The 26,404-nt window shown below is 55.9% G+C and overlaps 2 protein-coding genes across 5 annotated transcripts; both read right to left on the reverse strand.

Moving 5' to 3' along the window:
- Positions 1 to 35: 35 nt before the first annotated feature.
- LOC142093103 (uncharacterized) lies at positions 36 to 2,641 on the reverse strand. The gene is made up of 8 exons (XM_075173975.1): positions 2,571 to 2,641; positions 1,893 to 2,012; positions 1,528 to 1,781; positions 1,147 to 1,208; positions 819 to 1,039; positions 495 to 605; positions 237 to 407; positions 36 to 156 (listed from the first exon to the last, which is right to left on the reverse strand). Exons 1-8 carry the CDS (start codon positions 2,639 to 2,641, stop codon positions 36 to 38), a joined length of 1,131 nt encoding a protein of 376 aa, XP_075030076.1.
- Positions 2,642 to 3,314: 673 nt separating this feature from the next.
- PPARD (peroxisome proliferator activated receptor delta) lies at positions 3,315 to 24,599 on the reverse strand. 4 transcript variants are annotated; one of them, XM_075174399.1, is made up of 8 exons: positions 24,569 to 24,599; positions 20,493 to 20,581; positions 9,506 to 9,740; positions 8,620 to 8,771; positions 7,724 to 7,862; positions 6,912 to 7,114; positions 6,150 to 6,600; positions 3,315 to 5,747 (listed from the first exon to the last, which is right to left on the reverse strand). In XM_075174399.1, exons 3-8 carry the CDS (start codon positions 9,639 to 9,641, stop codon positions 5,500 to 5,502), a joined length of 1,329 nt encoding a protein of 442 aa, XP_075030500.1. In that variant the 5' UTR covers positions 9,642 to 9,740; positions 20,493 to 20,581; positions 24,569 to 24,599; the 3' UTR covers positions 3,315 to 5,499. The 4 variants fall into 4 exon arrangements, with proteins under 4 accessions (XP_075030500.1, XP_075030499.1, XP_075030498.1 ...); XM_075174397.1 differs by having other exon boundaries at positions 3,324 to 5,810; positions 24,569 to 24,598; XM_075174398.1 differs by lacking the exon at positions 24,569 to 24,599 and having other exon boundaries at positions 6,150 to 6,603; positions 20,493 to 23,494.
- Positions 24,600 to 26,404: the final 1,805 nt, after the last annotated feature.

The following is a 26,404-nucleotide window of genomic DNA, read 5'->3' on the forward strand; positions in this document are numbered from 1 at the left end:
CAACAGCACCCAGGCCCAGTGGGGCATCCCATGGCTTAGTCGGAGTCGCTGAAGAGCATCTCGTGGCCGTAACTCGTGTACCGAAAGTCCGTCTCCATCTGGGCCAGGGTGAGAGCCCATTCGAGCATGCAGAGCTCCTCGTCCTCCTCGTCAGAGCTCTCCGAGGGAGAAGGGCTGAACTCCTGTAGCACAGGAGAGAGGATGAGCCCCGGCCTCGAGCCACGTTGCACGGCCACGCAGTGCCCCAGCCCCCCCCAGGACGTGCCGTCCCACTTACAACAGGCATCCTCAGCCGCTGCCGTCTGCGCCGCGGCAGCCGGCCGGCGGGCAGCTCGTGCAGGTAGATGCAGTCTGACTTGAACGGGCAGCGGCCACGGTTCCGGACAAAGAACTTGCACCTGATTTTCCTGCGGGATTCAAAGCAGAGTTGCGAGTGCAGCTCCCAGAGCAGCACAGAGCCCGCAGCCCTGCAGCCCGCAGTGCCTCGCACTCACCCCGTCCGTGCCTTGAAGTTTTCGATGAGCTTCTCCTTCTCAGCCACATCCGAGACCCAGTATTTGTGGGGGATGTAGTAACTGGAGGTGACTCGGCACTCCGGGCAGGCCCTGGGTGAAGATAATGGGTGCAGGTAGGTCCCCCGAAAAGGTCCCACCGCCACAGCCTCATCCAGCATCCCCATCCCCATCCCAGCTCCCAAGCGCCTGTTCCTGAAGGAAAGTCGCCCCAATCCCAAAGCCACATCGCCAGACCCAACGAAGGATTTCAGGTTACAGAAGGGGTGACGGTGACCACCCTGCCACGTCCCCATCCCCACTCACTTGATGACCGTGCTCTGGAAGTCCTGGCTGCGACGCCACTTGCGGATGCAGCCCACGCAGTAGGCGTGGCTGCAGTTCAGGAGGATCCCAAAGAGCCGTTCCTCCGGCAGCGGCTTCTCATACACCCGGTCCATGCAGATGCCACACACCACGGCCTCGCTCCGGGCCCTCAGCACCGCAGTGGGGACCGGGGCTGCCGCAGCACCCGGCTCCGTGGGGACCTGCAAGCAGAGCAGCACGGCATTGCAACCCCCTGGCTCCATCCCTGCCTAGGGGACCGACGTGGGGTGACGGGGACTGGCCGGCCGCAGGAGACCCCCAAGCCCACCTCTGCAGGGTCAGTCCATGTTGCTGTCTCCATCACTGCTTCTCTGCCTCGCGGTTGGGAACCTGCAGGCAGGAGAGCTCTTAGAGGGGAAAAGCACATCCTGCCCCACCATCAAAGAGGCAGGCTGGCTGCTCGGAGAGCACAGGCTTAGCAGTTAAGGTCCCCGCCAAAAAAAAGCTGCTAGGAGAGCTTTCCACAGCCCCAGCTGGGCCCTGCCCAGAGATGGAGGGAGGAGGATTTGGGTCAAGGACAGACACATGCACAGGATGCTCCACCATGACCACCCCGGTATCCTCAGCCCCGCTGGTCCCTGGGCACCCTAGCACCTACCTGAGGCACCCCGAGCTCGGGCAGGAACAAATTCCCTGCCAATGGCCCCACGGGGGACATTATCAGGTGCTGGAATGTTCTCCTTGTCTTTCTCTTCCTCCTCAACCTCCAGGCTCGGGAACTTGAAGGCCGCGTGCATCACCCTGGGGACAGGGTGGGCTGAGCTGCGCCGGGCTCCCTCCCAGCCCCGTTCCGCTGCCGCAGGCACACCGCCGGGCTCCGAGCCCCAGCGGCTGGGGGCCACAGTGGGCACAGGGCTGTAGCGGGTCCCCACTAGCACTGGCTCCTCTTGGATGTGCTCGTAGCTGGAGGAGGCCAGGGACAGACAAACAGAGGGTCCCATCAGTCCAGCATGACATCTCCTGGCTCCCAAGCCCATCCTTGTGGCATCAGGCCCCCTCCTCACTGCCCCTTACCTGCATCGCTCTCCGTAGCTGCAAAACCCGCTCTGGAAGTACCTGCAGATCTGGGCTGCCTTTCTGTCGTGCGAGAAGCGGCAGTTCTGGCCCCATCGACAGTATCCGCGGGCAAAATTCCTGCCAGCCGGAGAAGCCGCATGGCCGGGGTCAGACCCTCCCCCAGCCACCCCAACCCCCACCCCCCGGGCACTGGCTTTGCCTGGATGGGGCCATGGTTTCAGAGCCCCCAGGCTGGTGACTGGGCTCAGGAGCCCTGGCCAAGGGCAAAGCCCAGTGCGTAGAGGCTCTCCCGGCCTTATCTCCTGGCTAATTGCAAAGCAAACGAAGCCCAGGGCTGGGCCGGCCGAGGGGGCTCTCCCGGGGGCTACGGGAAGCATGGAGATAAGCCGGGGGTATGGAGGGCTGGGGCAGCCCCCGGCTCCCTATGGGGGCATGGAAAGGGGCAGGAGTCTTCGGCTTGGGGCTGGCAGGGAGGGGGTGCCCGGCCGGGGTGCTGCCGGGGACCCCAAGCTCCTGAAGTGGGGGGCGAGGGAGCCGGGCAGGCAGGCTTTGTCCCCTCCAGCCCCTCACCCTCCAGGGGAAACGGGCGGGAGGGATTCAAGGGCGTCACAAACCACCCTCTCGCAGCCCCATCTCCCCCAAAAGCTGCTCGCAGCCGCCCCCCGCCAGCCCTACCTGCACAGGGGTCTCAGACGGTCCCCCCGGGCCCTTAACGCCCCAGATGCCACCAGCGAGCCCCGCTCCATCTCCTCCCCGGCAGCCAAGAGGGCTGGCTGCCCTCCCAGGGCTATTTATGGCCTTGGATGGGCCGGTGGGCGCAGCCGCTCCCCACCCAGGTAACCGTCACCCGCCCGGCAGGCACAGCGGCTTAACCCTCGCCCTGCCGCTCCCCCCACCCCAGCGGGGACCTTCAGGGCTCTCTGTGCCCCCAGCCGCATGGGAAAGGCTGGGGACAATGGCACGGCTTCCCCCGGGGGCACTCGAAGAGGGGGGAGAAGGAAGCCTGGGAGGGGGGTCTGGAGCCGCTCCCCGCAGACTCTCGGGTGGTCAGACCCGGCCAAGAGCGGAGCCCGGTGCCAGCACATGGCCGGGCTGTCCCCGAGCCCATCCTCGCCCATCTTGGGGTGGCTACGGCCGGGCTCAGGTCATTGTCCAGCTTCACCCCGCAGCAAGGGCCACGGCACAGATTTGGGGGAGGGAGCGCTCGGCTCTGAGGCTCACGACCGGCTCTCGCTGCTTTTAGGTTTGATGGCAAAGGCAGGCAGGAAAACCACAGCAGCTATGAGACCTGGGAATCATGGCAAATCCCTGGAAATCACAGCAAATCCAGCAAATCCCATTGCCTCTGCTGGAAACCCTCCCCAGTGCAGTCCCCCAGGGGCCAAGAGAAATCCCACAAAGAAAGGCTGGATGCTAAAAGGTTCTTAAATATTTAGTTCAGATTTATTTAAAGTCAAGTCAGTTTGTGGACACTATTTATATTATTAAAAACACTTGGAGGTTTGTACTTCTAGCAAAAATATACATTTCAGTTTGGGGGTTGTTACACTGTGGAGGAGGGAAGAGCAAAAATTTCCCCAGGTGATGAGCACGCCAGTCCTGCATGCCGGCCACAGCGGGGGATGCCACCGGGGGCTTCGAGAAGGACAAATCCCCCAGGCTCCATCCAGCACACGCACGTCTCCGGTGCCTTCCCCGAGAGGGCTTCAAAGTGCTTTAGAAACGGTAATTCATAACACCCCTGCGAGGTAGGAAGGGGAAGGGGCTGGGTGGGCAGAGGGCAGGGAAACTGAGGCACGGCAAGGAGCCGGAGGGCGGCAGCGGGGGCAGGTTTGGGACCGGCCAGCCCTGTGACATGACGGGAAAGCCCAGCGCTCTTCCCCTTCGGGTTTTAAAGGAATTATTGCACCAGGGAAATCTGCTACCCTGAAGAGGAGGAAAACAAAATAAAACCAACTAATTTGCTCCCACAACCCCTCCTTGGGAATATCAGTATTTTAATAAGGCTGCTCAGGACACATGGGACCACGAGCTGCAGACGGGTAAGCGCCGCTTCTTAGGTCAGACACCATCATCCTGAGAGGGGACCGAGCCCTTCCCGGGTCTGTCCTCTCTCCCAGAGCCCGGGTGACGCAGCCCCCACGCAGGGGTCCCATCCCGGGCACAGGCAGCACCGTGGCGTTTCACTACAGCTGCGAGAAGTTGCGAGGTAAAGTCCCAGAACGGCTCTGGGTTTAGGCAGACCCCGAAGCCTGGAGCTGTCTCCCCACTCGGGACGGTGGCAGAGGAGGGCAGGGCAGCTCCCCCGACCCGGCCGTGCTCACCAGGAAGCTCCTGCTCATTGTGAGCATCCCACCCTCTCCCTCCCCTTTTATAAATACTCGGCATTTATACTGTGTTTTACAGCTGCAAAGCTCTTTGCAACCAATGCACTAATTAATCCTCGTGCTCCCCTCTCTGAGCAGAGAGCAGGTGACAATCCAGCTCCCTTTCACAGAGGGGAAACTGAGGCAGGGCAGTTAACAGACAGGGCAATGCCCTTTCAGCATCATGAGCACTGTGGGCTGGCCACGGCTTTGCTTTCCCCTTGCTCGTGTTGCTGAAGGCTTTGCTTGCTCCGGTGCTCACAGGAGCCGTACTGCCGGGGAGCCTCCGCTGCCCGCACTGCCCTGCAAAACCCCCAGAGCCCCCCGGGCTTGGGAAGGGAGCTGCAGGACAAGTTGCAAGCCCTGCCACCTAACCCCGACCAGTCCCAGGCCTGCCCCTGGCCCTGCATAGCCCTTTTTGGCAACTCATGTCTGCGCAGAAAAGCCTGGGGAAGCAAACAGATTCCGGCCTCTGCTCTGAAGGTGAATTTTTATGAGTCAAACCCTTTCCCTCCCACCTCTCCATCCCTCCCTCTCTCATACTGAGGTGCCGAGGGGCAGGCTGCCTCTGAAACCAGGAGCAAGGCTCCCACAAGCACTCAGGGGAAGGCAGAGATCACAAAATCCCTCTGGGAGACAGGAACATGCCGCACAGCGAGGTGGGGTTGCAGCTGAGGGTCTCTGCTAGGACAGCCCTACCCGACTTCAAATACTCTGGCTTTTCTTTGGGAAAGAGAGAAACATCCTTTCATTACACTGTCCTAGACTTCACGGCTCAGGACTACGTCCTCGGAGTGCAATATAAAAAAGAAAATAAAGACACGCTGTAAGTGCTGTTGCTGGCCCTGCTGGCTACCCGCACCATGCTCGGGTCTCCTAATGACCAGAGCATCTCCCACCGTTCCCAAGCTGCCGCAGGAACCCCACCGTCCGGGCCATGTAAACCGGCCGGCCGCTCCAGAGGCCCCGGGGAGCAGCTGAAGAGCTGGGCCGTAGTAACGGACACAGTAGCTTATGATTTGCCTTTGTAAATTTGTTAGTGTGTGTTAACGGAAGCCCTGGCCTAGCAGGTGGTGGCTGCAAAATCTTACGGCATCTTGCCCTTTGTACCGTACGTCAGGGTCACGTAGAAAAGTTTCCAGTAGAAGAAATGGAAGACATGGGGAAAGGTTTTCTTTGTTTCTGTACAAAGAGTCTTGATGGGAATCCATGGCTTCATTCTCATAAATAACAGGTCCTTAGTACATGTCCTTGTAGATCTCCTGCAGAAGCGGGTGCAGAGATGTCTCCGTCTCCGTCTTCTTGATCTTCTGCACCAGCTGGGCGTGCTCCGTCACCAGCTGCCGCAGGTCGGCCATCTTCTGCAGCAGCTTGGGGAAGAGGTACTGGGCATCCGGGTGGTTAGACTGCAGGTGAAACTCCAGCGCTCGCAGGATGTTATCTTGGATCTCCTCCACCTGCTTCACGTTCATCAGGCCAGGACGGTCTGTGGAGAGGAAGCACGGGAGCCGTAGTGTTATGGTGTAGCCCTCCAAAGCACATGCTCCTCCTGGAGAAAGGGAGACGGGGACTGTAACCCACCCACCGTGACTCCAACCTCGTCAGCTAGACAAGGGGAGAAGTGTGCTCTTGGACAACATATCCCACAGCAGCATACAAGGAGGAGATGCCACTTCTACGCTCCTTGTTCTTGGTCCAAGCTTGCTAGGCGTCACCGCCATGGAGAAGCTTTGGTTTTGGAACTGTTCAGTTCTTCTCTCATCCCCCTAAGACACCTCTGGCTGATCTCAGGGTCAGCTGCAGCTCAGCCCCCCCAGCCCAGCCCCAACCACCTCTAAGTACAGGAGGACTCTTCCCAAGACTCGCACGGCCAAGAGCGCTTGCTCACCTCCGCACAGGATAATGGCAGCCACAAACAGAGACAGGTCACTGTCATCCAGCTCCAGCGCGTTGAATTTCACAGCAAACTCAAATTTGGGCTCCATGATCTCATTGAAGGGCTTGCGTAGGCTACGCAGAAACTCACGGGTCACAAAGCCGTTCCCGTTGGCCACCAACAGCCCATCCTTGTTCATGATAGAGGCCAGCATGGCGAAGATGGCCTCGTGCACCCCGTACTTCAGCAGAGTCACTTGGTCGTTCAAGTAGAGGCCTATGAAGCTGGGGATGCTCTTGGCGAACTCCGTGAGCTCCCGCACAGTCTCCACCGTGGTGCACTGGCAGCGGTAGAAGACGTGCACCCCGATCTCCTTGTAGGGGGGAATGCCATTCACTAGCTGTTTCCAGACCAGCCCCTTTTCTGCCTGCCACAAGGTGTCCATGTCGTGGATCACAAAAGGCTGCTTGAAAAAGAAACAAGCAGTTAGGAACCTGCCGCGGGGACTCAAGATACCAGCTCTGCCAAGGACACTCGCATTTGTCTGCCTGTCTGTGCCCGGGCAATCTGCATCCACCCCCAACAGCACAAGTCTGCAGAGCAAGGGGAATATTCCCAGCGAGGGGCAGGGACGTGTAGAGCCCACCTGGCTGCAGCTGGGATCTGGTGCATGTGGAAGAGCTACAGCAGGAGGGAGACGTGCAGCATCTCCCAGAGAACAGCCTCCCATGTTGTTTCATGGCCAACCCCGCCTGCCCCGGGGAGGAAACTTACGGGGGTGCTGCTGGCCTTCCCGGTCAAGATACCTCTCGCCTTCTTTTTGGTCATGTTGAAGTTTTTCAGGTAGGCGTTGTAGATGTGCTTGGAGAAAGCTTTCAGGTCGGCCACCTGCGGGTTCTGGCAGCTGATCTCGCTCGCCGTCAGCCCTGCCACCAGTTTCCTCTTCTCTGCCTCCGGCATGCGGCCGAAGCGGATTGCTGTCGGGGGGGCAAAACCAGCGGGTCAGGACACGGGGGATGACCCCAGGAGATGCGTCCAGGGAGGCATCAGTCTGCTCTGCCACCGCAGACAGAGATCTGCTGGTGAACACCTGCAGCTACGCAACACGATGCTCCTCCAGGGCTGCGGCTCCTCTGGCATCAACACCTTCATGAACCAGCCATTGCTGCTACCCTCGCCAACACAACCTCACACTAAGCTCCCATCCCCACTCCTCTGGGCTCTCGCACAAACCCTGCTTCCCACATAAACACCTTTGCTTGGCCGGGAACAAGACGGTTACACCTGAAGTTTAAAAATCCCAGCACAGAAGAGCAATCTGTGTGTTGAGTTCCCTCTGGGTCAACCCATAAGGGACAGCCATGTGCCAACAGCCAGCCTGCACAGTGGGAATGAACAGCCCCTTCTCGTACAGAAGAAGGGGATGAAGAGTCAAAGGCTCAAAGCATTGGGTTTGAAAGATGATCCCCTAGCAAGAAGAGAGCCACAGGATAAAGCAAGCTACACACAGCCTCCCTGTGCGCACCCTTCACAGAAGGGCAGATGGCACCCAGCCGGCCAGGCCTGTGGACAGCGGTGACACTCACCGTTATGCGACATGCCCAGCGAGAGGCATTTCTGGAAGCGGCAGTACTGGCACTTGTTCCGGTTCTTCTTCTGAATCTTGCAGCTCCGCTCGCACTTCTCGTACTCCAGCTTCATGCGGATCGTCCGGCGGAAGAAACCCTGCAGGCAGGTGGCACAGAGGGGGACGCGGAGCAGGGGGACAAGGGAACAGCAGTGTTAGCACCTGTGGTTTGGGACCAGGCTGGTTTATTATCCCCAGGAGCCTCATGGAGGTTCAGCCGGGTGAAGAGAAGGAGCCCCGGGTCTCTTTGACACAAGCAGAGTCTCTGTCTCAAGGAGGGGTCGGGCGGTGGGAGAAGGGGGCTGCAGAGGAGGAACCGTGGAGGGCAGCCCGCGGCCCGGTGCCGGATGCCGCGCGTGTGATACTGCAGACAGCCAGCAGGGAGGGATGGAGGAACAAGCTGCGGGCCGGCCCCAGCCTGCAGGAATGTCTGGCAGGACCTGGGCCACTAACGCAGCCCCGCTGGCATCTGCTGTGGGGGAAAGAATTTCAGAGGCACATCCAAGCTGGGGCCAGTGATCCCAGGGGGATAAACACACAGCTCACTGCTGATCTGCAGCACAGAAAGCATCTTTAAAAGCAAAGCCAGGGTCCCCGTGGGGATAGATGGATTTGCCTTACAAAATAAAGCATGATGGGGCAAGATTTGGGCCATACGCATCTCAGCTGCCTCCTCCAGAACAGTATTTGTGTGCCTGCCTCTATACTCCACACTCTCTGGACAGGTTGCAAATGATTTTTTTACAGTCACTCAATCTTGCATCCCTGCTTTGCTGCAAACCTGCTTGTTTGAAGAGATGGCATCTAATCTCTGCTTGGCATTGCTGAACCCAGCCCTCCCCGGGGCGTACGTACCTTGCAGCCCTCGCAGGCATGCACGCCGTAGTGAAACCCCGAGGCTTTGTCTCCGCAGACCCTGCACTCCACGTTCAGCGCTCCCAAGGCCGCCTCCTCGCAGCCCATCTGCAGTTGGTCCGACAGGGAGGGAGAGGAGCTCTGCGAAAGATCTGCAAACACACAAAGGCCTATGTCCTTTCGTGTAGTAGCCACAAGCCCAGCATCGCGTCTAACTCCTCCAGCCATGGGGCTGACGAGGGATTTCCAGCACTGTCCCAGTCTGCCACTGGTGTTGCATCTGGGCAGTTAACATCTGAGATCAGGCACTGTCTGCAGGCAGATGCCACGCACAGAGCCAAGAGTGCCCCCAGTGTGCCCAGCAGCTGAGAGTCTCCACATCAATGCTGATTTCTTCCCTCTGGCATTCGTGTCTAGGCAATGAAACCCAAACAGCAAATTTTATAATCCCCAGTTGGCAGGCGGCTGGTACAGGGCTGCCCAGCTGGAACGCCCGGGGCTCTGGAGGAGCCTCTTCAGCAGCAACAAAACTTCTCCGCCAGCTCCTACAATCAGTTTGCACCAAGGACTTTGCACAAAAAGTGGCCAGGGAAGCGTTCTCGGGTACCCCGAGAGTCCTCCCCATCTGGCGCACAACGTTACCTGCCTGTCCTTTTAATTTCCATCTCCCAAGCCGCTGCCAACGGCTGTGCAGTGACTGCAGAGGAAGAAATAAGCCTCTCCGTAACTTAGCTCTTGATGCATTATTTCACAAAGGGAAGAGATTAAAACAAGCCAAACTCCATTCCCGGGCAGGTCCTCTGCCCTTCGCAGCTGAGCACGCTGCCCGGAGGACGCGGATGCGTGGATGCTCCAGGGACAGCTGAGCTCCCGCAGCTCCACTCACCCGTGTAGCTGCTTGAAGGCAGCGAGCTGTCTGGTCCTCCACTTGGGTCCGAGGGTCCGCTTGCCACCATCACTGCCTCTTCCTCTTCCTCCTCCTCTTCCCTGACCTCAGGTACTTCCTCCTGTAGTTGTTCCATAATTGATCACCCCTCAGTGCCAAGACTGCAATCCCTGTCATAGCTCTGGCATCATCCGCGTCTATCCGAGATGGACCCTACCAGGCTGTTCCTGCTAGCCTGCGGGACAGAGGGAGAAACGCGCGGTGTTGGCTCTGAACGCAGAGCATCTCAGCGGCAGGGCGGTGTGGAACCACGCTAGTCCTGCTCTGTCTTCTCTCCTTATCCAAGGAGACAAGCAGAACCTGCGGCCTTTTAAAGGTCACTTTGCACTCTGGTATAAACACTCTGTAGGACTCAAGGAAGCAAAAGCTCACTGGAATCGTATTTAAAGCCCAGCAGACAGAGCCCAGACCACAAACCAGCCCAGATGCCACCCAGGGACCTGGGCTCCCCGGTCCCATAGCAGAAACACTGCCTCAGACCATGTCCCCCAGAGCTGCTAGCGCCCTGGCATGTCACGGTGGCAGCCGAGGCCAGGGTTTGACAGAGCCAACACCACCAGAAAGATTAAGGTAGGGCTGGCTTTACCCTCCATCCCCATCCAGCCAAGGCAGAGCTCGGATCAAGGGCAGCGGCTGATCAGGGTGCAGCGGCTCCGAGTCCAAGGGTGGGAGATGCTGGGGGAGCAGGGCTCGGCGCGGCAGCAGGCAGTGGCTGAAAGCCCCTGGCCCGTGCGAGCCATCTGCAAGACCGATGGCTTCCTGCCGGCTCCTGCACTCACGCTCCTTCCCGTTACAGCGCTGCCAGTTACAGCGTTGGTGTTTATTTTCACTCATCGTGTTGTAACTGGCCCCGGCCCCTCTGCCAAGAGCCGCTGGGTTGAACGTGTTGCTGTTGCTCTGCGCAGCTGCCGGGCCGCGCTCAGCCACGGGGTCCAGCAGCAGGATCGCAACGGCCGCACAATCCAGCTAGTGTCTTAATCCTGGGTTTCCTGTGGGAGGAACGGCCCCGTCCTCCCCGCTGCGCGCTTCCTCTCCTTGTTTGCCTTAGTCCATCCCAAATAGCCCACAAAAAACTCAAGCCGTGCAAATGATGCATCGTCGGTACCGTGACCATCGCAGAGCCTTTCCTACCTCCCTCTTAACCATACCGGATCTCGTCCGAGTGTCCAGCTCCCACTGCAACATCCCGGTGCTCATTTACCTCCAGATTTCGATTCCTATACTGACTCTTGCTTGAGTAATTAATATCTCAAGTCCAGTCTATGTAGAGTTGCATCCACTTCCTTAAAGGAGCTATTTTTAAGTGGAGAAATATCCATCAGAAAAGCCACTGAAATCCAGCTTCCACCAGGAAAGCCCCAATTTGCAGGCACAAGTTAAACCGATGCAGCATCTTCAAGTCCACATTAGAGTGAAGTGAGCAAGCTACTTGCAGGGGACTCGTACAAGGGCAACACCCAAGCAATAGGACGGTCTGCGACCCATGCCCAAGCCCACGCCACAGCACAGGGCTTGCTGGGGGAGGGCAGCAGTGGCCCAGGACTGCCTGGGCTCGTTTTCCTTCCCACAGCAGACCCTCACACCCAACACTTTGAACTTGAGCCGCAGCCAGCTCCTTGGATTTGCTGGAAAGCCGTCAGCACGGAGCAAAGTCAGAGCTCCCTGCGAGATCAAGCGAGCAGCCGAGGGAGAGGACAAAACCTGCAAGCGGGAGGTTGAACGCAAACACGTCGCAAAGCCGGGACACAAGTCACCCCCCCGAGCCTGGGTCTCCCGTGGGCGAGGGGGCTTTGCTTTTCCCCTCCATGCTGGGAATTCAGACTGCAGGACAGATGGCTTTGTTCCAAGGAGAGGTACGTTAGAGGCTGCCCCGCTCTGCTCTACAGCAGGAGCGGGCAGAGGGGTGCTTAGACAAGGGCAGAGCGCTCCCTTCCCGTGCCTCTGCAAGAGCACTAAGGGACCATTGAAGGGCTGTGTTATCCTTGGCCTCCTCTCACACATCCCGCACGGTGGGACATGGCACACAGGCAGGAAAACCTATTCATCGGAGATGGAGGGTAACGAGCTCGATCGTTTTGAAGGCTATATATAAATGAATGTACAAACATCAGGAAAACGCTTTTGCCTGGAACAGCAGTTAGTGGGGGAAGCTTGTGGCAGGAGAAACTAGTCTGCAGTGGAAAATACATCCAGCAGCAGCTTAATGAGCTGCTTATTAGCTCTCCTTTGTCTCTGGCATCCAGCACAGGCCACTTGCTTTAAACTTAGTGCAGACGGAGCCCTCTGCTTCTCCCCAGATGCCTCACGGCACGTTGCCTTTGGAATAACATAGGCACATTCCTTCACCTGCATCCCTGGCACACTGTCCTCCATCCACCGGGTCTATCAGGGCTGTGTATTCCCGGGGTGGCAGCAAGTTTGTGACACACAGCTTGCTCCCCGAAACCCACCAAAGCAACCCCAAAACTGTGCTTGGAGTCGGTCTGGCTAGAGACGGGCGTGCAGCCCTGAGAAGGGGGAAAGCAGAGGGCGAAATGCGCACAGACAGCGACGCCGGGCTCCAGCTAGGGCTCCCCATGTGCACGCAGGCATTACGGGAAGGATAAGGATTCGGATCCCACCCTTCGAGAGTGGCTGGAGAGCCAGAGAGAGAAAAGCTTTTACCAGAAGGCTCTGAATGTATTCTTTTAATATCTCCCTGCAGGCCAAGAGTACAGGGGCCTGGGCAGAGGGAAGCTGCGAGAGCTGTTTGCACACCTGCCTTTCCCTTAGCCCTTCCCCTGTTTTCTAAACAACAGAGATAGAGGAAGAGGAGGAGGAAAAAGGGATTGATTTCACACGGGAGGCTGCACCCCATGCCTTCGGCAGATGAAAGGCCAAGGCAGCCGCTGCCCAGATGAAAGGCAGGGCACGGGCCGTGCCCGCGCACCCCGGCGTGGAGCGAGCCGGCTCGGCAGGACCGCCGGGGAGATGCAGACCCCCAGCCCTCCCCTCGGGGCCGGGGGCAGCGGCGCGGCACCACGCAGAGACTGCGGAGATTTGTCGAGATTTCACACTTGCTCCGTTCCCCTGCGAGCCCCTCGGTACAGAGTGGGGTATCCTGGGAAGCTGGAAGTTTGTCCGAACTCTGTCCCTCTGAGTACGAGGAGGGACCTGCCCTGCCAGCACGGCCGTGGGCAGGGTTGTCGCAGCCCTGCATCTTTGTGGGACGGCACCGGGGATGGCTGCGTGGATGGCAGAGGATGGCCAAAGGCCCCATCTCAACCCCAGGACCTCTCCATCCGTTCAGTGCCTCCCCATCCAGCTGCCAAGCGGGCAGAGCCAGAGGAGGGATAACTCGGTCTCCTCCCCTTGGCTATAAAGCCACCCGCCGGAGCACAGCACACAAGCTTCGAGCTGCAGGGAGAAGGGCAGAGATTCTTGCCCGGCGTAGCCACCCCCTTTTTCTGTTCGGCAGCTGTCACAGGGCAGCAATGGAAAGAGAAGAGGGAAACAAGGATGAGGACCGTGAATTCCTTCCTAAGCTTCTCCAGGGAATCCGGCAAAGCTGTTTCCCTTCCTCTTCCCACAGGATGGGAAGGAGCAAGAGGGCAAGCATCTCGTGACTTGCTCTGCCCTTGCCTCAATCCCCGTTCCAAGGAGCTTCGGTAACCCTGGCTGAGACAGCAGCCTCCCTCCCGGGAGCCTGCAGCCGGCGGAGGGTGGGTTTGTTTGCTGGCTCCGGGCTTGGGCAGATGCACGCTGGCTGCCCCGCTCCCACGCTGCAAACAGCGCAGGCAACAGGTTTATCTTTACTAGTAGCAGGAGCTGGCACCTATGCCAAACAAAACCATATGGTGGGAACGGGGGGAAGAGACATGGCACAATGAGAGGAGGAAAAAAAAACAGGAACAAAAGTTAAAAGGAGACAAATCTTCGGCGTGGACCCCCTGCAAGAAGGCAGTACTTCTCTGGAGCCGACCAAGATCCAAGCCTCCAGTTCATCAACGTGCAGCTTGCACCCTTTTGGCCCGAGAGCTCCTCGCTGCTGATTAGCACGTAAACCTCAATGCCAAGTTCAGAGAAGCAGAAGCTGACAAACCGGCGAGGAAGTGCCCATTTCCCCACGGTCCGTGCACAGGAGGGGTGGTGGGGCGATGCGATGGAGAAGCCCAGTTTCCCACCAGTATTCGAGTCCTGCATGCAAAGCAAAGTGTCACAAGAAGGGGACGTGCGTTTCAACACAGACACCCGGGAGCTGGCAGCCAGACAGCCACAAAACAAGAGCAAGGAAGTGGTCATAATTAGAAGGACCTCATCTTTAAACCAGGTTTAGTTTCACTGGTGGTGAGCTCAAACAAGAGGTAATTTGGGCGTGCTCATGGGGGTGGAGAGAGGACGCCCGCCCCCCTTTCCCTCCAGGAGAACATACGTTTATTTCTAATATATTTATATAGATGGGATTGACCAAGTCCCCACTGCAGTCTGGAGTGTCACCACACGAGATCCCTCCCTGGAAGATGGGAGTTTCCAGGCAAAGCAAAGTGCCAAAAAAAGGTCCAAACCTCCCAAGGGCCAAATCACAGAGCTGATCTACTCAAAGCGGTTGTTCAAGTTACTGTAAAAGAGGTCACCAGGAATTGCGAAAGGAAACCAATTTACCATGGGAGCACTTCTGGCTCGCATTTTTATTCCTCTGGACAAAAATATTAGCCAAATTCACAGCCAAGAGAAGTGAATCCTTTTGGAAGGGGCGAGGTGAGAACTCAGCCCTCTGTACAGCAGCGCTTTGTGACGTGCAGCACAAATTGAATCCACAAACAAAAACTGAACTGAATCCATAAAAAAATGTGATTACCGCTTGTTGGCCATCATTTGCAGATGTCCCTTGGGTTGTGTCACTGTTTCCGATATTTGCTGATCAAGTACCAGTTTCTGTTCCTCCTCCTCCATGTCAGAGGAGGGATGCTACCAATAAAAGCCGAATAAGAGCTAAACAGATGCTGCAATACAGGAAAGGTAACTAAGTGCACAAAACAGGAGAGAGAAACATTGAAAACATGTTTGTTTTTGTTCCTGAAAGATCAACACACCCACTCATCAGCTAATGAGATCTCAGCAGCACTTACTACCCAAGTGCTTCCTCCCTTACTCAAAGTCTTGGCCACAAGGCAGGCTACACGCAAAAATAAGCTACTAGAGCTAGCAAGGAAGAGCCCTTCCACGTAGCCCTGGCCAGCGCTGACACTCAGGGCTGGATTTTCCCCTTGAAGCGTCTGCTCAGACATTGTACCATGCCCTAGTCCGGTCCCATCATCTCTCCAGTGCTGCTCTGTGCAGGCTATCTGCATTTCACCAAGTACGAGCCCAGCCGACCAAGCAGCAGGGTGCTGCCAGAGCTGCTATTACCGTGTTGCTGCTAATTACTCAGGAACATGTGACAGAGGGTGCAGGAGATTCCCTCGCTTGCCTTGAACAGCCAGGCTTGCCAAAATGAATCACACATCTACCGCATGTTTTAACTCACCCACTTCCTGGACACTGAGGGGGGGGAAAGAAAAAAAAAAAAAAAAAAGAAGTTAAAAAGGTTACAAAACTCGCCGGATTCTTCTCTTTTTGTACCATAATTGATGCTGTCCCCAAAACCAGGTCACGGTATTTTGCTCCAAAAGGAACTTCTGCTTTCTCACCTGTGCTGGGTTTCTTCAGAGAGCAAGAGGTATCGCAGAAACAGAAGCAAATCAGACTTTGGGCCATGAACTCACAACCACGTGCAAAAGCGGGGGGTCTGCCAGGCTGCTCTTCTCTTTCAATTCATCCTCCAGGAGTTGCAGACGTCCCTGGCTCCAGCAGCTCCAAGCACGCATCACGTGCTCCAAAATCTTGAGGTGGCAGGTACTGGGAGAGGGTTAATGCTTCTACATTATCTATGAATTCCTATTCTAGGAATCATCCCCGCACATCTTTCCAGCGGAGGGACTCCCTGCCCTCTTCAGCCTCTGATGAGCCGGGCTCCAAGACTACCTTTTGCAGAAGGGGTAACAGCAGGGCAGGCAGCGAAGAGCTGAGCAGTTGTTAGCTCTTATCTGAAGCCCTGCTTCAAGACCTTCAGCAAATCCTGTCAACCCCCATACCTCCATTTCCTTCATCATAAAAAAAAAAACAAAAAAAAAACCTCCAAAAAACAAACGCAGGACTTTTACAGTGCTTCCTTCCTGATCCTTTCCTTGCTGCATTAGCTCACAGAGACGGCATGTTTTGGAAGCGCAGAGGAATCCATCGGTGCCAAGCGTCATTGTTTATTCCCGTACTACGGATTTTGACACCTGCTTGCAGTCACGCTCGCATGTCTGGCCTCCCCGGCCCCAGGTCAGCACACCACGCTGCTCATGACCGTCTTCTCCCGTTGTACATTCCTGTACGAAGCGTTTCCAAGATTACTGTCAGCAAATAAACTGGCACATCTCATCCTGGCAATTGCTGACCGATTATTTGTGTTTTGCTGTCAACTCGTGACAGTCCAGAGCACCAAGGGACAGGAGGGGCTCGTGGGTCTGACCCGCTGGAACAGGACCACAGCCACGAAACAAGCAGGTACCAGAAAGGTGACACGACCGGGACTTCTCAGAGCTAGAAACGGCATTTGAGAAGATCATTAAGTATGGTAAGGAGAGAGGATCATCCCCACCGCACCCCAGGGCACAGCAAAAGTGGCCGCGAAGCTGTGGCAATGCTTTGGGAACACGGCTGCAAACCTAGCGTACACGCCGCTGGGAGAGGGGCACAGAACAGCTTGCTCGGGGCTGCAGAGGTGGTTAAGTGTCCGCAGGGGACTCTGAACCCCCAGCAGGCACCTGCCGCCCAGCCTGGCATCTCCTGTTTGTGCTCCTCCAGCAGCCTCCGCTGCTGCTCCACAAGTGCCAGCTTTCCCACCCCTGCTTTTTTTCTGCAAGTGCTAGAGAAGCCGTCTGGGATATATTCCCCTTTCCTTTACCATCCTGAAGATGAGGAGATTGGCAGCTCAGAGAATCCACTGAACTGCTGTAAGCCGATGCTTTCCAAAACTCCTGAAGTCCTCTTGCGCGTTACTCCAGGGCACTCAGTTTGCTTACGGACCCCTTGTCCTCCCAAACCTGAGCAGGACACGTGGAAGGATCTGGTTTCAGGAACATCAGTAATTATAGAACAGGGCTGACGAGGGAGGAGCTCACGGGAACAGCAACAACACTTCCCAAGGCAAACAGTGGGCACAGGGTGTTACAGGCTCAGAGCAGCATTTACATGGAAAACCAGGAAAGCTGCAAGCGGAACAAGCTGCCACTGCAAACAGGAGCACCGGCGGCCGCCAGTAAGGCTGTCATTTGGCAGTGCTGCACACACCAGCAGGCCAGTAAGTTTTACTGCTAGGCTGCCAGTGCTCCCAGATCCAGGAAAATGCCCACAAAACCAGCAGCAAGCCTTCTCCTCTTTGCAGCAACTGAGATTTTAGATCCCATGGGCTAACCAGGGGGGGAAAGAAAAAAAATAATCCACCAGCCTGTAAGTTTTGTTATGCTTACACTTGGACTCCCGGTGCTACTCTTTTTGTAGACCTTAGCAAAATCTCCTGGGCACCAGCCATGCCGCTCTGATCCCAGGACGCAGCTGACAGCGAGCGATTATGCCCAGGCACAAGTTCAGATGATTCAGCAGGGCCTGGGAACGTACGCACCGAAACGGTTAGAACAAATCACCATGTTCGCTGCATCTCCATTTCAACCACAGAGCAGGAAAAAAGAGGGAGTCTGAGTTTGACCGCATACGCCTCCAAACAGAAAACTCCAGAGAACATTAGAATAACTTTGTTACACAAACTAGTTCAACACCCTCTTAGAACTAGAGGGGAATGATGTTTCCTCACTATTTCTGGCAACATTCACACAGCAAGAGCCGAGTGGAGGAACAGAGGTTTCCCTCTGTTTTCAGCAGCGATAGGAGCAGCGATCATGTCAGCGTGATCCTGCCAAGACTCCTCTGCCAATTAGAGGATCGCAGCGTGCTCTGACCATTTGAATTTCCGCCTCAACCCCTAGAAAACAAAACGCTCGAGCAAAGCATTAGCGCCTTTCCCAACATCCTCACATCTTTGGCACCGTCTTGGGGGTACGGAGAGAGCAGCAGAGGTACGCAGCAAGCCAACACCTACCACTTCCCGACACAGCCAGCTGCTGGGAGCTCCGCGGGCTCCACCAGCTCCAGCCCCAAGCTCATGCTCACCAACAACCCTTTTCCAGAGATCCCCATGTCCCTAAGTCCCACAACATAACACCCACCCCATGGACATGAGAACCCATGGATTTTTTTCAGAGATGTGGGTCTCTGACCATCAGCCCTCGTGGGGTTAACAACTTTCAAGGTCCCACAGCTCTAGCAGAATCCATATAATCAACTTAAAGGTGAAAAGCAGATTTGGACATCTTCAGAAATATTCCCGATTTTGCATTAAGATGAAATCAAGAGTTGCATTAAAAAAACGTTTGTAAAAAGTCAGGCAGGATAGCGATTTGAGCTTAGGTTCCCATCACCGAGGCGACTGCACAAAACACTGCGTATTTTGAAGCCATCTCACCCGTCCTCTCTTTGGCCTGACAAAGGCTTTCCTAACGAGACATTCCTTAGGCAGTAGTATGGTTCATAGTAAAGTTTGTCTTAACAGACCATCAGAGAAATTCTTCTCTATCAGCTCAGGTAGGAAAGCTCCTCTGCCCTTTTAAAACACCAGAACTTTCCCTGTCTCCATCCCACATCTCTATTACAGGGTTGAACGTGCATGTTCTGGTTTTTCCTATTCCAAGATTCCAGTTCCCAGACCAGGGCAAACCAGAAAATGCAGCATGAGGGCAATGATTCTGGTTAGCACAGACATTATCCGGCTGTTGCTATCCACAAGCCTCAGAGATGTGCTCTGGCTTGACCCTGCACCACGAGAAACATTCGCATTTCTGGCTTGTGCTTTCATCCTGCCACCTCCTCCCCGGTCAGGATTCCCCTGCAAACCACAGCCTCCGCAAAACCCACACTTTCGAGCAGAACCTGTCCACGGGGATCCCCAGGGAAGCACCCTGACACACACATACATCGGAGCCCTTTGCAAAGCCAGTTTCAAAGACCTGACCCAAATGATCTCAGACGTTCACAAGCTCTTTGCTGAGCCTCAGAGGACACAGACATTTTCCAGACGCTACGATCATAGCAGTGAATATTAGAGCATTTCAAGAAGTCATCCTGAAACTAAGATACATCTCGAGGCAGCTCTGCTCTGAATCCTTCTTGCAATCAAGCAGGGCTCCAGTGAACATCATCCCAAAACATTTATTTTGGGGAAGATGCATTTCACAATCTCCTTGACCAAAAGGCTTCATATTGGCATCAACCGTTCCACTCTAAACCCTGTTTTGGGAAAGTAATTTCCTAGGCATTCTGCCAATGCGAGCGCATTTCAGAGTATAAAATAAAAAAAAAGAAATTAGTTCTACAGAAAAATCTTACTTGTACTCACTATGGAAATCACTTCTGCTTGTCTAGACTTTCCCAGAGTCTCCAAAATTATTGCAGCAGTGATAAGCAGTATATATCTGAGTAGTGGCACTTCTAGAAAAGCAGAGATTGCTCCGCAGCGCCTGATGAGGAAGCAGCTACACAGCCTGACAAATCTGTGGGTATCAGCAAGAGCAGTTGTTCCTGCTATAAAGCAAGGGAGCCAATAGAAATCACAAAATAAACCAACATCTCTAAAATTTCATAGTCAGAGCAAGCCAGGCTGGGTTCTGGCAGCAAATAACCTTTCAGGCATAAGCACTGTAACATCACCGCACGCAATTAAAAAATCATTTGCGTGTCAGGTCCCGCTGCACGAAGGAGCCCAAGAATCTCTTGTCGTGCTAATTCCTTGGTCTCTAAGAACATTTACAGATTTCCAGTTCATAATTCAATAGCCACAGACAAAATATTCCCCGAAAGGCAACAAGATGTACTGTACAAAAATACATATTTGGCAATAGGCAACAGGCTAGAGAGACGGAGACCATTAACATCAGTAAGCAATTCTCTACAACAATGCTCTTCTGATCAGCAAAGCCTCATGTGGCTCATTACAAAATCCTCTCTGCACACTGCGAGGATCCTTGGAAGCCCATGTCTCGAATGCCCGAACAGAGACAGCACAACAGTTGCACAAACTTGACACAGAAAACCACATCTCTGTCCAGCTAAAAACCTTAGACGTGTGTTGCGGCAAAAATAAATCCACCCCCTACGCGCAGGCAACCACAGCACCCTTAGAAGCTACACGCAGCGTCTGGGTGCAGGGCGACCACCGTGAAGACTTTCGGGCATCGCTTCAGAGGTCTGCAGGCAGGACAACGTCCCCCCCAGCCCGTGTTGACCACCTCCTCAAAACCCCTGTCCCAGCTCGGCTGTAACCCGCTCGGCTTTCTCCCAGTAAGGCAGTTACACAGCGATAGACGGGATCGGTACTGCTGCCAGATCGCGTGTCCGGATCGTTAGGTGATTGTTTACCCAAGTGCGGTCCCTGATCTCATGTGCCCTCCCCAATCTAGAAGAGCTGATTTCAGTTGTAAAAAGAAAAAAAAAAAATCAGTGAAATAATACAATATTATGTTCCTATACTTTGAAGGTAACAGTCGGCTTAGAAGAACAGGATTAGACCATGATACTCACAGCATACTCCTAAGCATAATCCATACAGATTGTATTCAGAAACTGAACAAAAATAAGGCATAGAATTTAAATTTAAAAAGAAATTTAAGGAAGTTTAAGCTTGTGAACAAAAGTGAAACTTGCTGAAAGCAAGCCACACTAACTAGGCTCTTCCCTATCCCAAGTTTTTAAAAACAAACATAGGATAAGTGCTTTGGTAGATCGCCCGCGTGCGAAAGGGAAGGGTTACCTCTCCGGAGCAGCTGTCCCCGTCTGCCTGTCGCTGAAAGCCACCATTCAGTTACCATGTCAGCACAGAGAGCTGAAAACCCAAGTAACCTGCAAGAGAACACAACGCGAATTTCCACGGCTGTGCTGAAGGCCAGATATTTATGCTGCTGGGAGAACTGGGCCGGATCCAGTGACAGCTCTGAAATTTAAACACACGCTCCCTCTACCGCATGCTGAAACCATAGGCCGGGGACGTGGGGGGGCAGCCGCTGCACGCGATTGCAGCCGGCTCCCCCGGGCTCCGGCAGCTTCTGCAAACCGGGAGGTAGAGCAAACCCCCCGGTGTCCCAAGAGAGACGGCCGCGACCCCTCACCAGGCTTGGAGCATCAGGATGTCACCTTTGCCGTATGTCACCCACAGCCAGAGGCCAATGACCCCGAGCTTTTATGACAATGATGCTAGAAAAAGGTCTATGGTGGCCGTAAGATGGCTTGTTTACTCAGCTTGCTTAATCCACCTTTAAGAGGCTGCCAGAAAGTTACTGCAACTTTAATGAACTTCCCTCTCGGGTGGTTGAAACGTAAGAGTTCATTCACTCTTCTTGGTTTCCCTGATAACTTTGCAAATAGCCTTGTATGAATTTCAGGCTCAGGAGAGCAGTAAGAGACCAACGCCGGAAAAAAAATGGCTTATGAGGCTTTGAACTAGAGGACTTAGAGAAAGTATGTTCTATTTTTAGACACAGTTATGCAGACTAACTGGACTAACATATTAAACAAAGATGTTGTGAACATGATGCTACTTGAACCCGTGTACCCTCCCTGACATTACCCCGGCTTAGCTGCTCCTCCCACCCCGACGGAAAAGCCCTGTTTTGTATTACTACCTCCAACACGGGATGACTTGCAAGGCAGCCGAGCGCCGGCAACGAACCCGGCATCGCCAGCCCCCCGCCGAGAGGGACAGCTCGGAGGGCAAGCCGGCAGGTTCAGGGCAGAGAGTGAATCTCACCCAGTGCCGCACGCCCTCCCGCACCTCCCAGGCCTGACACGGCACCAGGAGCTGCAGCTGCTCAGAAGAGGATGAAAAAAGAAAGCAAAGCCCCTGCCCCAAAAGCCGAGGCCCCCAGCACACTAGCGTGAGCGTGGAGGGTGTTTCCTATGCCGCCGAGCAGCCCAAGTCCATCCAGGGGAGGGCACGAGTGCGAGATCCAAAAAAAAAAACCCCCAGTCCCTTGCACTGGAGCATCATTCGCATCAGGATCACTCTTTCTTGCGGTCAGCGATATAAAAATCACAGCTCCCCTGGAAGAAAGCGATTGCCCTCGGTTTACAGGCAGGGGGGACAGAGACAAGCCTGCCCGAAGCTCAGCCGGCGAGGGAAGGAGCGCAGATCCAGCGCCCTGCCCTCTGCTTTAGAGGAGGCCATAAAACCGCGCAGAGCAACTTCACTTTCACAGCAGGACGTTAAAGCTACAGCAGGTTTCTCATCCCCTCCCTCCCAAAACAGAAGGTAGTTTTTCTAAACACCCCAGACAAAGTTTCTCTTTAACCTTCCTGATGGTAATAAAGGGACAATAACAAAGTCATTACAATCCCACTGGCGCATCAGGAGCTGGCTTTCTTCATCTCCGCCATCAATAAAGCCCGTCCCTGATGCAGTAACAAAGTGTAACGTTGACACTGTCAACGAGGGCATGAATCACACACCGGGAGGGCACAAATCACACCCTGAGCTCTCTCCCATCGCAGATCAGAGCGCTTTGCTGCTGCCGCCGCCGGAGACCTGAGAATTAAAACTAAATTACTGGCTCACCTCGTCCTGCTCACAGCTAAATGCCAGGGCATGCCCCGTCACCATCGCACACAAGGCAATACTTGCACCAGCTCAGCAGGGCACAGAGGGAACCTGCCAGCACATCCCTGCTCAAAGCTTCCTCTTTATCCCTGGCTGACACATGATAAGTCACGGAGAAAACTCCCACCTCAACGCAGCCCGGAGGACGTTTGTACCAGGAGGGGAAAGGGATTCTCCGCTGAAGGCAGCAAGGGACTTTGCACGAAGAGAGTCGGCAGGAAGAGGGCCAAGCGGAGCAGAAACGAGAAACGGGACATGGGCTGCTTCAACCAGCAGGTCACCGGTTCGAGAGATCAACGTTGCTACCAGCCTTGGGACTCCAATTTACGGGGTGGCCGCAGCTGCATCCTCTTTCCGTGCTCACATCCCTCTGCATCGTCACGATGGATGTTGCCAGGACTCTACGGCACGACCAAAGCCTGCTTGCCTCTGCCCACCCATGGCCCATTCACAGGGGCTTTCCCAGCATGTGGGAGCTCAACGGTCCGATTCCTTCCCGCAAGCACGATCGTGACTCGCATGCAAGAGGCCTCCCAGCCCAGCTGCCGACGGGGAAGGTGGCCAAGGCTGAGGTAAGTTACACCGGGACGCTGTTTGAAGCCACGCAGATACAATACAGTCGATGACAGACAGATGCTTTGGGAAAAGCAGAGATGGGATCGTCACAGAGGGTGTGTATTCTCTCCTGCTCCACTGACAAGCTGCACCTTCAGCTGCTTTTCCTCTGCGTGCCTTGATTTTCCATCCAGGGACACTAAAACACACCTACCTCGTAAATAGGTTTTAATTCACTGGCTTCTGTAAATAGGTTGGAGGCTCTCTGATCATAAACAAATAGGGCTGTTAAACATCATTTGAGGTGGAGTCAGTGCACACAAACTTTTGGAAGTATAGCGAGGCCAGGAGGCCTTTTGACCACACGAAAAACGGGAGGTCAAAACTCATCTGGGGAGGAACAGTTCAATGTAACAACAGGATCCTTGTTGGTTATAATAACAGAGCTTGGAGCTAGCCAACGAGGAAGAAAAAAATGCAACAGGTTGGCAGAACAAAACGAAAGAGGGAAGCAAGAGGTAAAAGAAATTAGGTCTCTTGCTTCAAGGTCCTGCCACCTACTTCTGCATGCTCCTTCACCTTTCACCTAGGATTTTTTTACAAGCGCTTTTAAACTCAACCCAGCCAGCGCGCAGGTACCACCTTCCTGCATTCGGCTACAAGTGTTCGCAGCATGGCACAAGCAACCTCGTGCAGAACTCTCTAGTGCTTTAGAGCCACTATTTAATAAAGGCAGCAGTACCCCTACTTTATAGGTGGAAAAAGCACGGCGCAAAAAGCAAACATCTTTTATCTGGGATCTCAGGGAAAGCAGGAGCATGATGGGGAGCAGAACGTGGAGATATGAGGGACAAGAAAAGGGCTCTCAGATCCTTTCTCCCCGGGGAACCCCTCACCTGATGCACCACTGAAAGACCATCCTGACCCTCTTCCTTCTCCTCCTTCCAGCCCCAGCCCCAACAGTGCCCCTCACGGTACCCTAAAATCACAGGCCAATTCCCCCCTTGCCACCCCACCCCTGGGAGAGAAGAGAGAGAGACTGTGCCCCCTCCTCCAGCCTCCCTGTTTGGGCCATGTCCCATCCTCTGTCTTCCCTGATTTCCCAAACAGGAATGAGAGCCTGCACCCTAACATCACTCCCAGCACCCTCCAAACCACTGTCCCCCAAAGTCCCCCCCACCTCCTCGATGCTCAGACACCAGAGCTCCCTGCCCCTTCCACCCCACACCCTCAGAAAGCCCCCATGTGCCCCCATCTCCTCAAACCCACACCCACAGAGAGCCCCCGTCCCCAGCCTCACCCCCCATCCCCCAGCACAGCCTGCCCCTCCACCCCACACCCTGCCTCCTACCCTCCTTCCCCCCCACGTTCACGATGTCCCACACCCCGTGTCCCTGTCCCCCACACCTCCCATACCCCTCGCCCCACACCCCACGTCCCTGTCCCCACAGACCCCATCCCCACTGCCCTACACCCCCCTCCCTGTCCCCCACAGACCCCCTGCCCCACAACCCCTGCCCCCCCCCACCTCCCCAGCTCCCCTCACCGTGCTCCTGTCCCCCCGCGTGTCCCGTCCCCCCGTGTCCCTACCGCCCCGGCCCCCTCATCTCCCCGCCCCACACCCCCGGGCCCCCTCCGACCCCACGCCCCCCAGCACCCACCCGCCTCCACTCAGGCCTTACCCCGCTCACCTCCCGCGGCGGCGCCGCTCCCCCCCCGCCGCCGCCGGCGCCCCAGCCACCCCCCGCCCCCGCACGTCACCGCGCCCGCCCTGACGCCACCGCATACCCGGCGCCCCTCAGCCAATCGCCGCCGCCGGGAAGTCGTTACCGCATCACCACGGCAACGGCCCAAGCCCGCCCCGCCCCTCTCCGCCGCGCGGCGCCCCCTGGCGGGCGCGAACCGCACTCTCCCTCCAACCCCCGGCGGGCGCGGGGCCTCATGGGAAATGTAGGCGCTGCTCGCGGGGCATGCTGGGTAGGGAGCGCGGGGGTGGAGGCGCAAAATGGCGCCGGGGGGTGGTTTCTCTCTGCCGCGGGCTCTGTCAGGGACGGCTCTCCAGCGCCCAGGGGAGGGTCCCTGTTTTCCCTCACGGCCACCCTGCCCCAGCACCTGCGGGCTGCCCCGCCGCGGCGGGCAGGGACCCGCCGCTAGGCCCAAGCCTTCCCCCCGGGCCCCCACCGCCGTGGAGGGAGAGGGGGCCGTGTCCGTGCAGCGGGGCCTGGGGGAGCTCGTACCCTGCCTGCAGACGTGAGGGCAGAGGGGACCGCAGCCTCCCTGGGAACCCCCCCACTAAACCCTCAGGCCAGTTTGTGGCTGTAACTGGGGACGTGTCCCGGAGACGAAAGCCCCGCAGCTCCGTGTCACAGGCAGAGTGGCTCGTCCGGGGGCAGTCGCTGCGGCAGGACCAGAAACGGAGCTGGGCATGTGCTGCTGAGCCCTCGCAGCCCTGGGCAGGAGGACCGGCAGGAGGACCAGCAGTAGAATCATAGAATCATACAGGTTGGAAAAGACCTCTAAGATCATCGAGTCCAACCGTCAACCCAACACCCCCATGCCCACTACACCATGTCCCTAAGCGCCTCATCTACACCTCTTTTAAATACTTCCAGGGATGGTGACTCCACTACTTCCCTGGGCAGCCTGGTCCAAGGCCTGACCACTCTTTCAGTAAAGAAATTTCTCCTAATGTCCAATCTAAACCTCCCTTGGCACAACTTGAGGCCATTTCCTCTCGTCCCATCACTGTTACTTGGGAGAAGAGACCGACCCCCACCTCGCTACAACCTCCTTCCAGGTAGTTGTAGAGCGCGATGAGGTCTCCCCTCAGCCTCCTCTTCTCCAGGCTGAACACCCCCAGTTCCCTCAGCCGCTCCCCATCAGACTTGTGCTCCAGGCCCTTCACCAGCTTCGTTGCCCTCCTCTGGACACGCTCCAGCACCTCCATGTCCTTCTTGTGGTGAGGGGCCCAAAACTGAACACAGGATTCGAGGTGCGGCCTCACCAGTGCCCAGTACAGGGGCACGGTCACCTCCCTGCTCCTGCTGGCCACACCAGTTCTGATACAGGCCAGGATGCCGTTGGCCTTCTTGGCCACCTGGGCACACTGCTGGCTCATGTTCAGCCGCTGTCGACCAGCACCCCAGGTCCTTTTCCTCCGGGCAGCTTTCCAGCCGCTCTTCCCCAAGCCTGTAGCGTTGCTGGGGTTGGTGTGACCCAAGTGCAGGACCCAGCACTTGGCCTTGTTGAACCTCATAGTAGAATCATAGAATAGTTTGGGTTGGAAGGGACTTTAAAGGCCATCTAGTCCAACCCCTCTGCCATGGGCAGGAACATCTTCAACCAGGTCAGGTTGCTCAGAGCCCCGGCCAACCTGACCTGGAATGTTTCCAGGGATGGGGCATTGACCACCTCTCTGGGCAACCTGTGCCAGTCTCTCACCACACTCAGTGTAAAAAATTTCTTCCTTATATCTAGTCCGAATCTCCCCTCTTTTAGTTTAAAACCATTCCCCCTTG

The sequence above is a fragment of the Calonectris borealis genome, chromosome 26, assembly GCF_964195595.1.
Source record: "Calonectris borealis chromosome 26, bCalBor7.hap1.2, whole genome shotgun sequence".
NCBI lineage: Eukaryota > Metazoa > Chordata > Aves > Procellariiformes > Procellariidae > Calonectris > Calonectris borealis.